General features: G+C 46.6%; 1 protein-coding gene across 1 annotated transcript in view; it reads right to left on the minus strand.

Moving 5' to 3' along the window:
* Positions 1–13,892, minus strand: part of UNC80 (unc-80 homolog, NALCN channel complex subunit) — a 142,662-nt gene that overhangs the window by 96,915 nt on the left and 31,855 nt on the right. Inside the window, exons 14-22 of the mRNA XM_056861558.1 lie at positions 12,722–12,853; positions 10,571–10,718; positions 10,252–10,400; positions 8,980–9,149; positions 8,488–8,589; positions 7,126–7,334; positions 6,184–6,290; positions 5,228–5,324; positions 180–352 (exon numbers count right to left, since the gene is read on the minus strand). Of these exons, the coding sequence (XP_056717536.1) occupies positions 180–352; positions 5,228–5,324; positions 6,184–6,290; positions 7,126–7,334; positions 8,488–8,589; positions 8,980–9,149; positions 10,252–10,400; positions 10,571–10,718; positions 12,722–12,853 (1,287 nt within the window). The remainder of the gene's footprint in view (positions 1–179; positions 353–5,227; positions 5,325–6,183; positions 6,291–7,125; positions 7,335–8,487; positions 8,590–8,979; positions 9,150–10,251; positions 10,401–10,570; positions 10,719–12,721; positions 12,854–13,892) is intronic.

Below are 13,892 nucleotides of genomic sequence, written 5' to 3' on the forward strand. Positions count from 1 at the left end.
CCCCTCCCCAAACCCTCTCCTCCTCAGGCTCCACCCCAAAAACCTCCAGCCGGTGGTGAAGAGGGACCTGGCAACCCTATCGGAAGATCAGCTGTAATTCTGGGAGATATCCAGGCTGCATCTGGAGGTTGGCAACCCTACTGTGAACAGTATGCATGAGAATTCATGCTGCAACTTACGAGATCCAGGGCAGCTGCCAGGATGGAGGCGTCAGGTATCGTTCCAGGTTCACAGCAGTTTAAGAGAAACTGAAAGCGCTTCATGCCTTGGCGTATCGCTCCGAGGTTCACAACATTCTTGGACTTGCCTCCATCTTGGTTGGAAGCCAGGTGGTCATCATAGGTCTGGCAGCCTTGAGCACGAGAGGAGGGGGAAAGACAAGGACCACACAAGAGTTTAAACATGACATGGGCTCAAACAAAACCCTGGCATGTGTGGTTCTATCTATTCTCCTTGCACAGGCCTGAAATGAGGATTGAGGCATGAATGAGGAATCGTCCACAGGAAACAGTGACCTCAGGAGTGACATCCATTAAGCATCTTAGAGACGGCCTCAGCATGGCTCAGGTACATTGTGACTTACCAGACAGTATCTCAGTGTCCAGAACTCAAGAGGTGCAACATCACTTCTGGGTTTTCCCAGAAGTGACACCACATTGGCGTCGACAGCCATTTAGATACACCTGGATGTGCCAGGGAAAGATTCTGAATACCTTCACTTCTGCACAAAGGTGCATTTATCCAACTGATTTTACTGAAGCCTAAAGGGAACTCTGTGCCCTATATATTACTAGTATTAGCCTTTCCAGAAAAGCAAAATATTACTGCATATTTCATAGACAAAGTCCTTCTGTTCATATGTTCTGTCAGGATTTAGATGGAGAGACTGATATACAGAAAGCTAAATTAGAGACTCAGAATGTAACTCATCAAAATCTGATTGAATGACTAGGTAAAGGTAGACCCCTGTGGAAACACTGGGTCATTACTGACCCATGGGGTGACATCATAAAATCAAAGAATCATAGAGCTGGAAGGGGCCATACAGGTCATCTAGTCCAACCCCCTGCTCAATGCAGGATCAGCCCTAGAGCATCCCTGACAAGTGCTTGTCCAGTCTCTGCTTAAAGGCTGCCAGTGACGGGGAGCTCACCACCTCCGTAGGTAGATGATTCCACTGTCGAACAACTCTTACTGTAAAAATTTCCCCCCTAATATTTCAGCCCACAATCTAAACCCATTATTGCGAGTCCTCTCCTCTGCTGCCAACAGGAACAGCTCCTTGCCCTCCTCTAAGTGACAGCCCTTCAAATACTTCAAGAGAGCAATCATGTCCCCCCTCAAACTCCTCTTCTCCAGACTGAACATTTCCAAGTCCCTCAGCCTTTCCTGATAGGGTCTCCAGGCCCCTGACCATCCTCGTTGCTCTCTTCATTTCCCGACATTTACTCATCATATCCCGAAGTTTACTAAGCAGACTATGATTATGGGGGGGGGGTTGCCATTGCCTTCCCCAGTCATCTACAGTTTACCCCTCAGCAAGCTGGGTGCTCGTTTAATCAACCTCGGAAGGATGGAAGTCAACCTTGAGCCGGCTACCTGAAACCGACTCCCGTCAGGATCCAACTCAGGACATGAACAGAAGAAGACGTTGGTATTTATATGCCAACTTTCTCTACTTAAAATCACCTTCCCTTCCCCTCCCCTCAACAGACACCCTGTGAGGTAGGTGGGGCTGAGAGAGCTCTAAGAGAACGGTGACTAGCCCAAGGTCACCCAGTTGGCTTCGTGTCTAGGAGTGGGGAATCAAAACCCAATTCAACAGATTAGCTTCTGCCACTCCAATTGCCAAAGCGGCCATTTTCTCCAGGGGAACTGATCTCTATTGGTTGGAGATCAGTTGTAATAGCAGGAGATCTCCAGCTAGTACCTTGAGGTCTGCAAAACTCAGTAAAGCTTCTTTAGTATAGAGGGGTCTTTTCTAGCAGTACCTGGAAGTTGGCAACCCTACAAATAAGCCCATCTTGTTCAATGTCCATCATTCCTACCTGGTGTGTATAGGTTCTGTGGAAAGGGGCTCTGTGTAGGAAAAGATCAGCCTTGAAGCTGCTGAGGTCTCCTGTCCAGAGAAAGGGGAATCAAATCTCCCTTCAGGGTTTATTGACTTTATTTCAGAGCCAGCTTGACTTTACATATTGAAGTCGTCCACACATCATATTTACCTTGCTAAACGCTTTACTCTCTCTCTGTTAAATAAACCTTTCTCATTCATCTCCACCTGGGTCTTGTCTGCCAAGTCAAATATTTAAGAAAAACATTGGTCTCTATTTACCTCACAAATAAGTACAGCCTTGGTCTGGCAGGTTTCCAAATAAGAGACCTTTAGGGAGCTCATAGCTAACCGGCTACCTATATTTAATTTAAAGCTCATATCCCCCTTTTTAGTTGATTGTGGGTGGTTAAGGTTAAAAGAATCTATAGGAGAGGCCAGGATGGGGGACGGGATATTCATCAGTACAGAAGGCAACTGCCTCAGAGCCTTTCCCCCCTCTGTCTCTCACCCCATAGACGCCACACATGTTAGAACAATTCCACGCCTGCTGCATTTTAAACTTTTCCATAGTTATTTTCTAGACAACAGGCCAGGCCCATAACCAAAAGTTTTAAGATGAGGGGGCAAGACAAGCATGCCAGATCCCCATCAACTCTTAGACTCATTGGTAGCATTGCCAACCTCCAGGTGGTGGCTGGACATCTCCCGCTATTACAACTGATCTCCGGTCCCCCTGGAGAAAATGGATGCTTTGGCCATTGGACTATACGGCATTGAAGTCCCTCCCCTCTCCAAACCCCACCCTCCTCAGGCTCTCAGCCCCACCTTCCTCACAAGGTGTCTGTTGTGGGGAGAGAAAGGGAAGGTGATTGTAAGCAGCTTTGAGACTCCTTAAAAGGTAGAGAAAAGTGGGTATAAAAACCAACTCCTTCTTCCACTCCATTTTATCTTCACAACAATCCTTTGAATTAAGTTAGGCTTAGAGAGTGTGACTGGCCCAAGGTCACCCAGACAGCTTCCATGGCACGAGTGGGGATTCGAACCTGAGTCTTCCAGATGCTAGTATGACAATCTTAACCACTATACCACGCTGACTCATATTTGCCCTGCTGAGGAAACTACATCTTCTGTCAAGGCATCTAAGTTTTCCCAACGGGCAAATAGCAGCTCCCTGGAACCATTTCAAGCTGGGAAAACAGTGGGTCAGGGAGGCCTATGCACCCTCTCCCCACATGCTCTGGTCCTGATCCAAGTCAGGCTCACGTGTACTTGGAAATTAGATTCACGTTGTGGAACTCCCAGACCATTACTGTTAAACTCCACCAGAAAAAGGGGGGGGAACGTGGCCCTTGAAATGTGTAAATTGGTCAAAATGGGGGATTTTGCAGCCCAGTCTTATAACTAGTATGTGAACCAGCTCTTCAAGTTCAAAATCTGGTTTCAAACAACAAATCTATGTTTAGCCACAGGAGGAATATTGAGGCTGGCTATGGTCAAGGAGCGGCACATGTGTCTAAGACCGCATCAACAAATTTCTCTGAAACAGTAGATTTCCAACAGTAGTTTCTGATAGGGCAGCAACAGGAAAAGAGAAACAGTCAAATACCCCCCTGGGTACATTCAAGAACTTCCAACTGCATTGCAACCTGAAAGAGCGCATTCGCTGCTCCTTAAAATAGCATTTGATGGCAACAATACAAGGCACTGTTTTGGTGTTACCACTCTTTCTAAAGACAACATCCTCTTTGTACAATAATGTAGAAGAAGAAGAAGAAGAAGAAGAAGAAGAAGAAGAAGAAGAAGAAGAAGAAGAAGAAGAAGAAGAAGAGTTGGTTTTTATATGCTGACTTTCTCTACCACTTAAGGCAGAATCAAATTGGCTTACAATCACCTTCCCTTCCTCTCCCCACAACAGACACCCTGTGAGGTAGGTGGGGCTGAGACAGCTCTAAGAGAGCTGTAACTAGTCCAAGGTCACCCAGCTGGTTTCAGGTGGAGGAGTGGGGAGACCAACTCAGTTCACCAGATTAGCCTCCGCCACTCATGTGGAGGAGTGGGGAATCAAACCCAGTTCTCCAGATTAAAGTCCACTGCTCCAAACCACCGCTCTTAACCACTACACCACACTGGCTAACAAGGCACTGTTGTGGTGTTACCACTGTTTTCTAAAGACAGCATCCTCTTTGTACAAAAATGTATTGCTTGATGGAGGAATGGTACAGGAAGCATATGCAGACGGAGTGATGCTATGTCCATTTTTGACCAGGTAATAAGCATCACATGAGCGCTGTGAAAAACACAGAAAGAAAGGGACTCATCGGGGTTGGATGCAGAATTCCTTTTTCAATACAGAAATAGGAGAATGTCACGAAGCAAGGTTGTTTCCTTGGTGACAAGCGACTCCGCAGCCCCTATAAAGCAGTTGAAAGCATAACGTTCTGATCCCTTTCACATAGGGAAGGAACTCAATCTTTCCCCCTGTGTCAATGCTTTAAAAACAACATGACAGTTAATTGTACATCTCAGAGAACAGCTTAAGCATTATTAGTAATCTTGAGCAGAATGTAGGGCAGCATCTAAGTAATGGTATGGTGACGCAAGGCATGCAAACACAGAAGAAAAGAGATAATTAAATCACATTTTGTACAGGGTTTTCCATTTCATCAGTGCTGAGGTTTACAGGCAATGGTAGATGATGAAGAATGGGAAATAAAAAGCTAGCGGGCTCATCTATTTCACAGCAAAGAGTGAAATAGCAGCACAATATGTTTGGGACCAGATCTCTGAGTCAATATAATAATGTCTATCCTCCCCCCTTCCAAGTTGGTGCATTTCATTTTTGGGATTTCAAATGTTACTTTTGTTTAATTTGTTGAGCCATATCTGCTTTTTTGTTATTCCTTCTTGGTTAGGGTTTTGTTGAAATCAAAGTGGTACGGGAAGAAATGGGGAAGTAAAATGCTACAATGTATGAAGAGTCGGAGAGAAACAGAACAGGGACATGTTTAAAAAGGTGAGAGTAAAAGTTTTTAAAAGAAGGATAGAGGGAAAGTTGGGGTGGAAGGAGAGGGGGAAACTAAAAAGGACTGAAGAAACAGAACCCTGATTCCTAACCATCTTTTTCTTCTGTGTGATGGAGCTCGGATGGATTTCTTCGGCAGGTGCGCCATTTACCAAGACGCTTGAAGAAATTCTCCTCTTCCTCCCGCCCGTTCTCCAAACCAGTTCCTGGGCCTCCTTCGGACAGCTTCACCGTGCTCGTGAATTTCACCTGGAGAAAGAGGAAGGAATTGCTTGCGGTTTGTGGACCCCCACCCCCCAAAATTAATTATTTTGTTGCCCTCTGATTTGAAAAAGAACATCAACACCAAAATAACAAAGAATTGAAACCTTTTGACAACAACCACTCTTCTACCCTACTGCAAAAATATCCACCCCATTTCAAGCAATTATATAGTCCATTGGTTCTTGTAGGTTATCCGGGCTGTGTAACCGTGGTCTTGGAATAATTCCAAGACCACAGTTACACAGCCCGGATAACCTACAAGAACCAATGCACTCTGACCGTGAAAGCCTTCGACAATAATTATATAGTCCATTTGTCCTGACCTGTATAGACCAGGCTAGCCTAATCTCGTCGGATCTCGGAAGCTAAGCAGGGTTCCCCCTGGCTAATATTTGGATGGGAAACCCCCCAGGAAGTCCAGGGTCATGACACAGAGGCAGGCAATGGCAACCCACCTCTGAAGGTCTCTTGCTTTGAAAACCCTACCGGGTCACCATACGTTGGCTGCGACTTGACGGCACTTCCCTCCACCACCCCCACTGGCTGGATCTAAAGCACCACCAGTGAAGTGAGGCTTGAGGGGGCAGAACTATGTCACCTTTCCCCTCCTACTTCAGCCCATGAGGCTTCCCCTCCAAATTCTTCTCCTGGGAGTCAGGGGACCCCCAGGCAAAGTGGGGTTCTACAGTGGGAAGGGGAATCGGTGGAAATCTCCCTGCCTCCCCCTACAGAAGTGGGGGAATGATTACAACAGTGCAATATCTAAGGACATGTGGATCCCATGCAAGACACAATAAATATTCCAACTCTTTATTTGTCAACTCGCCTGGTGAGGCTTGTCTACCTTGGAACTCTGCCTGATGAAAGAGAGGCGGTCGACAGAGCTGATATCCAGAAGGTCTTCGACACCATCGGCTAGACCAGAAAGGGACGAGCGTTTCAGCCAATTCCCTGGAAAGAAAAAGCAATAAGCACCCTGATAAGAAGCACAATGCAGTGAGAGTGTGCATTCATTCCCACCACCCTGATTGTTACTTCTGGGTGCTTTCACATATGCTGAATAATGCACTTTCAATCCACTTTCAATACAGTTTATAGCTGGATTTTACTGGGCTTTTACGTATTTTGTTTCCTTGGGTCTAACTTCCTGTTTCTTCGAAGGTTTTTTTTCCAGTTCTACATGCATTCTGATTCCTCTGATGGTTGATTTGACATCGAACAGATTTAAATGAAGCGTTTCTCCCTGCAGTTTAAATCAGCAGCTTTTTCCGCTTGATAAAAATTGGTTTTCTATCAAATTGACCACTAGAGGGAGCCAAACATGTGCAGAACTGCCCCCACTTCCAGGTGTTGGCTGGAGATCTCCCGCTACTACAACTAATCTCCAGGTGTTAGAAATCAGTTTCCCTGGAAAATGGCCACTTTGTCAATTGAACTCTATGGCACTGAAGTCCTTCCTCAGACTCTGCACCCAAAATCTCCAGGTATTTCCCAACCCGGAGCTGGCAACCCTAGCTCAGAGGAAGGGTTGCCAGTTCCATGTTGTAAAATACCTGGAGATTTTGGGAGTGGAGACTTAGGAGGGCAGGGTTTCAGGAGGAGAGGGACTTCAGTGGGGTATAATGCCATAGAGATCTTCCAACGTGGCCATTTTCTCCAGGTGAACTGATCTCTGTCTCCTGGAGATCAGTTGTAATTCCAGGAATTCAACCACCACGTGGAGGCTGGCAACCCTACACAGAGGCTAGTCACATTAAGGTGATGTGGCACTAAGACAAACTTTTACCTAGGGGGAGTTTGAGCTTCTTTCTGAGAGAGATCCGTCTGGAGCGGGAGCGCGAACGCCTCTCTGTGGTAGTCGCTGAGTGTGCCGTGGTGCATTCTGAGGTGTCCTGCTCCGACTGACTGCTGGTATCGCTCGCGGCGCTCTGAGATTTGAACATCTTCCTCCAGAAGTCTTTGCGGCCAAGGGCGGCTCCCTGCATCTGCTCATCACTGTGAGGAAACCCATCACGGGATGGATAACATTTAGCCAAATGGACTCAGTAACCTGCCAACTGCTGCAGCATCCTACTTTTTAAAACTTGTGCTTGAGTAATGAATAATCATTCAATGCAATGATATTTACAACCCATTCCTGAGGTTGGGGCCCAAATGGGTTTAGGAGGCGGCGTGACCCCCTATGCTGGCGTCCGTGCCCTTTGCGCCATCTAAACTGGCATGGATGCTGGCATAGGGGTACTTATGCCAGCCACCCTGGACTGCGTCAGCAGCACAGCCCTCAGACGCTGGCTCAGCCTCCCGCCAGTGTTCGCCCGGCGCAAGTCCTCATGCCGGCATTCCCGGAGGCGTTCCTGGGGCATTCCGGGGAGCAGAGTTGTCATTCGGCAGCTTCCTAACCCCTTTCAACCTGTTAACACCCCCTTAAGCAATGGTGGTGCTGCACCACCTTTTTGTTGGCGCAGCTTCGCTGTTTTCAATGGGGCTTTCCCCCCTTTTCCTAATTTTTATTTTAAAATAGCCCTCTCCTCCCCATCCCCAGCCTCTGAAGCTCTCGTGAATGGGCTGTTTGCTTGTTTTGGTCTATAGGTTCCCAAATGTGAGCCGCCTTGAGCTTGACCCTGATCGGGAAAGGGCAGGATAAAAATCTTTAAAAATAAATTAATAAATAACTAAAGCACAGCGTTGTTCAGAATACAAATGCTGTAGAACACATGATATAAATGGACCACATCAAAGGGAGAGGAGAAGCCCACAGACCAGCTGTTCTGCTGTGGCCCTTGGTGAGAAATCATTTCCATCCCCCTCCTTCCCTCCGAACTCTCATGATCTCTCTTTGGACTTAATACTCTATACAGCAAAGAGCAGGAATGTGGGGACATCATTGTTTTCAGCCAAGTCTTACAGGCCATTTTATGCATGGCTGTTTCCTCGCGGTCACCCCGCCGACTACTTCAGGGCTTTGCTTTGATTACGCTAGCGTTTTCCGGCTGTCAGAGGTCACCCCACTCTCCCCGTGAGTTTCCACAAGTTCCCCCTGAGCTTCCTGGCTGCTGGCTAAACATGAATCCAGAAAACACGGGCAAAACTCGATTTGGAGAAAGGGGGGTGGTAAGAGAGGGGACAGAGCTCCAAAATATCTACTTACTGCTCTGGAGTCTGTAATGGGCGGCTTGAGATATAACTACGGCATTCGTCAGGAGCAGAAGATGGCTGACCTTTGTCAATGACAACGCTTCCAACTTCAGATCTATGCAGACAAAACAATGAGGTTTGAGAGGTAGGTTTCAGTATCTGCAAATTCAAGGTTATCTGCTGAGCATTCAACCCAGTGTTTCTGAATGCAGACAGAGATCCATATTCCAGTTCTAACAAACTGCCCATTTGCACACAGCAATGATCATAAATCTGGGAAGACAAGGAGGGTCTCGGGCAGAGGTCTTTCACGTCACCTACTTGCCTGGTCCCTTTAACTGGAGATGCCCGGAATTGAACCTGGGACTTATGCATGCCAAGCAGACCCTCTACAAACTGAGCCACAGTAAGGGGGACTTACTTCTGATCATGTTTGCATTTCACATGTCCGCGTGCTTTGATACATACTGTAAAGAACTCTGTGCCTTTCCCGCCTGATACAGACCTTTTACTGCCTGGTGGTTTGGGTTCTTGTTCAGTCGTTTCCTCTGTTTTTCTTCCTGGTACCAATTTCTCAGCACTATCCAGCAGCGCACTAAGAGCTACTCTTCTAAAGACATTCCCGTGAGCTTCCTTGATAAACTGAACCAGTTGCCTGATGTCACAGTACAATCCCTAAAGAATGCAGAAGGAAGGAAGGAAGGAAGGAAGGAAGGAAGGAAGGAAGGAAGGAAGGAAGGAAGGAAGGAAGGAAGGAAGGAAGGAAGGAAGGAAGGAAGGAAGGAAGGAAGGAAACAGGGACAGAAGGAAGTCCAGCTTGTTAGGATCTCAGCAAAGGAAGCAAAATAATAATTTCTTTATTTCTTTCTCTAGTAATTTATTTATTTAATGTATTTATTAAATCATTTATATCCTGACTTTCTTTGTGGTTCAAGGTGGCTTCAGGCCCAAGAACCTGAACCAAACTTTGAAAGACCAAGAAACAGCTAAACAAGGCCAGTTTCTTGACACCCCTAATTTCAGTCCATTTGTTTTAAAATATGTGCTGTTGCCTGCATATGCTTAAGAGTGCTCTCAAAGGGAATTCCTATGAGTTTCCATCTCCCCAAACACAGTCTTCAGATACAAAGACAATTCCTTAAGCCAACACAGTGACAGGGTTAGATCTGGCGAACATCAGATTCCAAAAGTCGCTTGCTAACATAATTTCCCGCTCCTGGAAAGGGGAACAGCTCTCATAGGCCAAAGTATTAAAATTCATGTTCATTTCGAATATATATCCATATTTGTGGGCAAAAGCATACCGTGAGCTCGAGGTTCACACTTGCTTAACTGTCCAGTGGGCCTGTTGGTCTCTCTGGCTGGCGTGGAAATCAGATAAAGGGGCCATGCAGACACATAATCATATGAACCAAAACGAATATTGCTGGGGTTTCATAGGCCTTTCATGCATGGTTGTTTTCCTCACTATCACTCCTCCCTTGACTTCAGGTCTTTGTTTCGATTATGCATGCCGTATCCAACTACCAGAAGTCATATTGCTCTTTCCCTACGTTTCCCAGTGTTTTCAGGGACCTGTTTTATCTCGAATTTGAAAACGCGGGCAAAATGTGGGGAAACACAGGAGGAGAGGAAGGTGACCCCTGACGGTTGTAAACAGCATGCCTAAGCAAAACAAAGACCCGAGTTGTTGGAGAGGTGACAGCGAGTGGAACAGCCTTGCATCAAAGACCATACATTCCTGACGGCGAAAGGTAAATGCAAACTTTGTTCTTACCAGATTCTCTGGACTGTGGAGCTCATGCGTAGTAGAGGCACAACGGGTGATCAGCGATTTGAACATGGCACTGACAATGATCCCTTCCACACTTTGAGCAGTAGACTTATTGTCCACCGTGCTGAAGTTATTTCCAAAACCAGCCCTGTCTGCAAAATGCAAGCAGGAAAGGGTCAAATCTTCCTGCCCGGCTACATACAAACGCAACCTGTGCATCAGTGAGACCTCTGTCGGCGGCAGCCCTGATGCGCTGGATCATGTGCTGTCCCTCCCCTAGAGGGGAGCAAGAAGGGGGCCTTTGGGGGCTGCCCACACTTACTGTCTGTGACAGGCTCCATGCAGAATCCAAGCAAAGCATGCAAAAAATCCACCACGTTGTTGAGGGAGTCTTTGTTCACGTAGTCCCTCATGGTCTGACGGAACTGCATCTTGTCCAGCTTGTACAATTTTGTGAGGCAGTTTTGAGCCTGTGGAGACATTTGAAGGACCGAAACATCATTGTATATTGATCTTACTCCTTATGTTTATTCCCTGCACCTGTTTTTGTGCTGGTCAGGGACCGTTTTATTACGGTCCCTGCACAAAAACAGGTGCAGGGAATAAACATAAGGAGTAAGATCAATATGCAATGATGTCTGATGATGATGATAAACAGAAACATCTGCTTAGCTTCTGGGGGACACCAAGGATTGCCCGGAGTGCTCTCTAAGAAACAGAGCTGCACAGCCTAGGAAGTTCAATTCACAGTGGAAAGGCGTCGTTTGGAAGATGCTGCCAAAAACATCAGCCCTGAATCTGCACCTCTCTCAACTGGTGACAGGGGAAGCTCTTTGGGCCCCTCCCTTCTGCTCGGCAGCCTCACACTCCCTTGGCAGAGTCTTTTCAGCTCTTTTTCAGACCTCACAAGATGTCTGTTGTGGGGAGGGGAAGGGAAGATGATTGTAAGCCGGTCTGATTCTTCCTTAAGTGGTAGAGAAAGTCGGCGCATAAAAACCAACACTTCTTCTTCTTCTTCTTCTTGCTGCCTCTATTTATTAAACAACTTTACACTCCATCTTCCCTTCATCTGAGAAAGTGGACACAAAGTTGAAAAACAGCTGGGATATTATTCTATCATTGTACAGATTTATTGTTTTAAATTTGTCAACCATCAACCACCTTGAATGAAGGAGCGGAAGAGCATAAAATCTTTTAATAAACAGCTAAATGAGACTGTGATGTCCTGTCTGAGTAATAACCTTCTCCCTGTAGTGTGGCTTTTCCCGAAAACACCGGCAAGACGCGCAGGGAGAGGGAGGCGACCTCTGACCGTTGGAAAAGGCATGCATAAGCAAAAGGAAGCCCCGAAGCAGTTGGTGGGGGTGACCGCACGGAAACGTCCCTGCATAAAAGGCCTGTACGTGGCTTGCACATTCGCCGGTACCAAGGTTCTGCAAAATACACAACTTCGTTTTGTTTTCATTGAGTTTCATTCACTCACAGAATTTAGTTTCTTCTCCTAGCAGTCGGAAACACAGTCTTACGAATGGGATTAATAATTTCAGCCCCGAAAGGAAAGGAAAGGAAGAAAAGGAAGGAGTATTTGCTCAGATAATACTGGTTTGAGGATCCACTGAGGTATAGTCGACAGACATCTGGACTTGATTCTGGTGACCAGGGTTTGATTCCCCACATGGTCATGAAGCAAACTGGGTGGTCTTAGGCTGCTCACTCTCTCTCACACCCTAACCTAATGGGAGAGATACTCTCTCAGTCCAACATGTGAACTGGTTATAGAGCAGACCATGTTGTATTCTGAGGAAGATTCTTAATTGAAACAGGAAGAATACCGGATCCCTGTACTATTGCACTCTTGATACAAGTCAAGGGAACTTGTACACAGAAATTAATGTCTAGGAATGAAAGCTACATAGCACGTCGTCATTTGCTTTGGTGGCTCTTATAAAAGACCAGCTTTATATACTGATTTGGTCCGAAGACTCACCTTTCTACTTGGACTTTTGAATTGCATTTGCTTCTCTGCACATTATGGCATTGTATTGTATAGTCTGTATATTGTAAACTGCCTAACTTTGATACCTCCAACAACGCTTATATTTTGCAAATACTAGTGATATTATTGCCTTTCTGCTGTTATTTCCTGACTACCTTATGTGACAGCAGGCTAACCTATTTTTTGTCATCCTCCAGGTACTAGCTGGAGATCTCCTGCTATTACACCTGATCTCCAGCCGATAGAGATCAGGTCACCTGGAGAAAATGGCCGCTTTGGAGTCTATGGCATTGAAGTCCCTCCTCTCCCTGAACCCCGCCCTCCTCAGGCTCCGCCCCAAAAACCTCCCGCCGGTGGCAAAGAGGGACCTGGCAACTCTAAAGGTCCTGCAGACTCTAGTCTTCTACAACTTTTGGAATGTAAAAAGAAAAGTTTTTTAAAAATTTTGCTTCCAGGCTTTCTTCTGTATTTGCATACCTGGTGTCTTAGGCGGTCTCCAGATAGCCCACGGTGGCCTTCTCCACAGCCGTACGCACAGCCCAAAGACTTCACAATTTTGATCAACATTGTCAGAGCTAACCTGTGGGTGCTTGCTGGGGTGCTTTCCTCCTGAACGCCACCGATTTTTGGGAGAGGAGAGAAGAGAAAACGGACAACAATGTCCCGGTAAAGAGACTGATAGCATTCCTTTCCCTTCGAACCACTGTAGTTGCCACTCCCACACAGCCCATATGAAAGAGTGTACCAAATCCTTAACACAAAACTTGTTGTAATCGTTGTCAGGTTCACACAGAGTCCACTACAGGGGTCCCCAACCTTTTGAGACTGTGGGCACCTTTGGAATTCTGACACAGCGTGGTGGACGCAGCCACAAAATGGCTGTTTCTGGAGGCGGAGCCAGCCACAAAATGGCTGTTTCTGGAGGCGGAGCCAGCCACAAAATGGCTGCCGCAGCTTGCCTTCAGTCACAAAGTGAAGATCCTTGTGCTGTGGTGGCAGGAGATCTCCCGCTATTACAAGTGATCTCCAGGTGATAGAAATTAGTTCCCCTGTAGAAAATGGCCACTTTGGCCATTGGACTCTACAGCATTGAAGTCCCTCCCCTCCCCAAATTCCGTCTGCCTCAGACTCTATCCCCAATATCTCCAGGTATTTCCCAACCCGGAGCTGGCAACCCTAATAATTAACTATAAAATCAGAGCTCAGAATGGGTAAGCATGGCTCTTAAAAAAAAGGTAAGGTAAAGGTCCCCTGTGCAAGCACCGGGTCATTCCTGACCCATGGGGTGACGTCACATCCTGACATTTCCAAGGCAGACTTTTGTTTTGCGGGGTGGTTTGCCAGTGCCTTCCCCAGTCATCTTCCCTTTACCCCCAGCAAGCTGGGTACTCATTTTACCAACCTCGGAAGGATGGAAGGCTGAGTCGACCTTGAGCCGGCTACCTGAAACCGGCTTCCATCGGGATCAAACTCAGGTAGTGAGCAGAGCTTTTGACTGCGGTACTGCAGCTTAACACTCTGCCCCACGGGGCTCCTATGGCTCTTAAGGGTTTGTATTTAACAAGGCTCCAGTTGTGTGATTGAGGGAATGTGCCTAGGGCTTGCCTTTCCATGTCTTTTTGTATGCCTGATACATTTTTTGCATCCT

The sequence above is a fragment of the Euleptes europaea genome, chromosome 15 (assembly GCF_029931775.1).
Source record: "Euleptes europaea isolate rEulEur1 chromosome 15, rEulEur1.hap1, whole genome shotgun sequence".
Taxonomy (NCBI): domain Eukaryota; kingdom Metazoa; phylum Chordata; class Lepidosauria; order Squamata; family Sphaerodactylidae; genus Euleptes; species Euleptes europaea.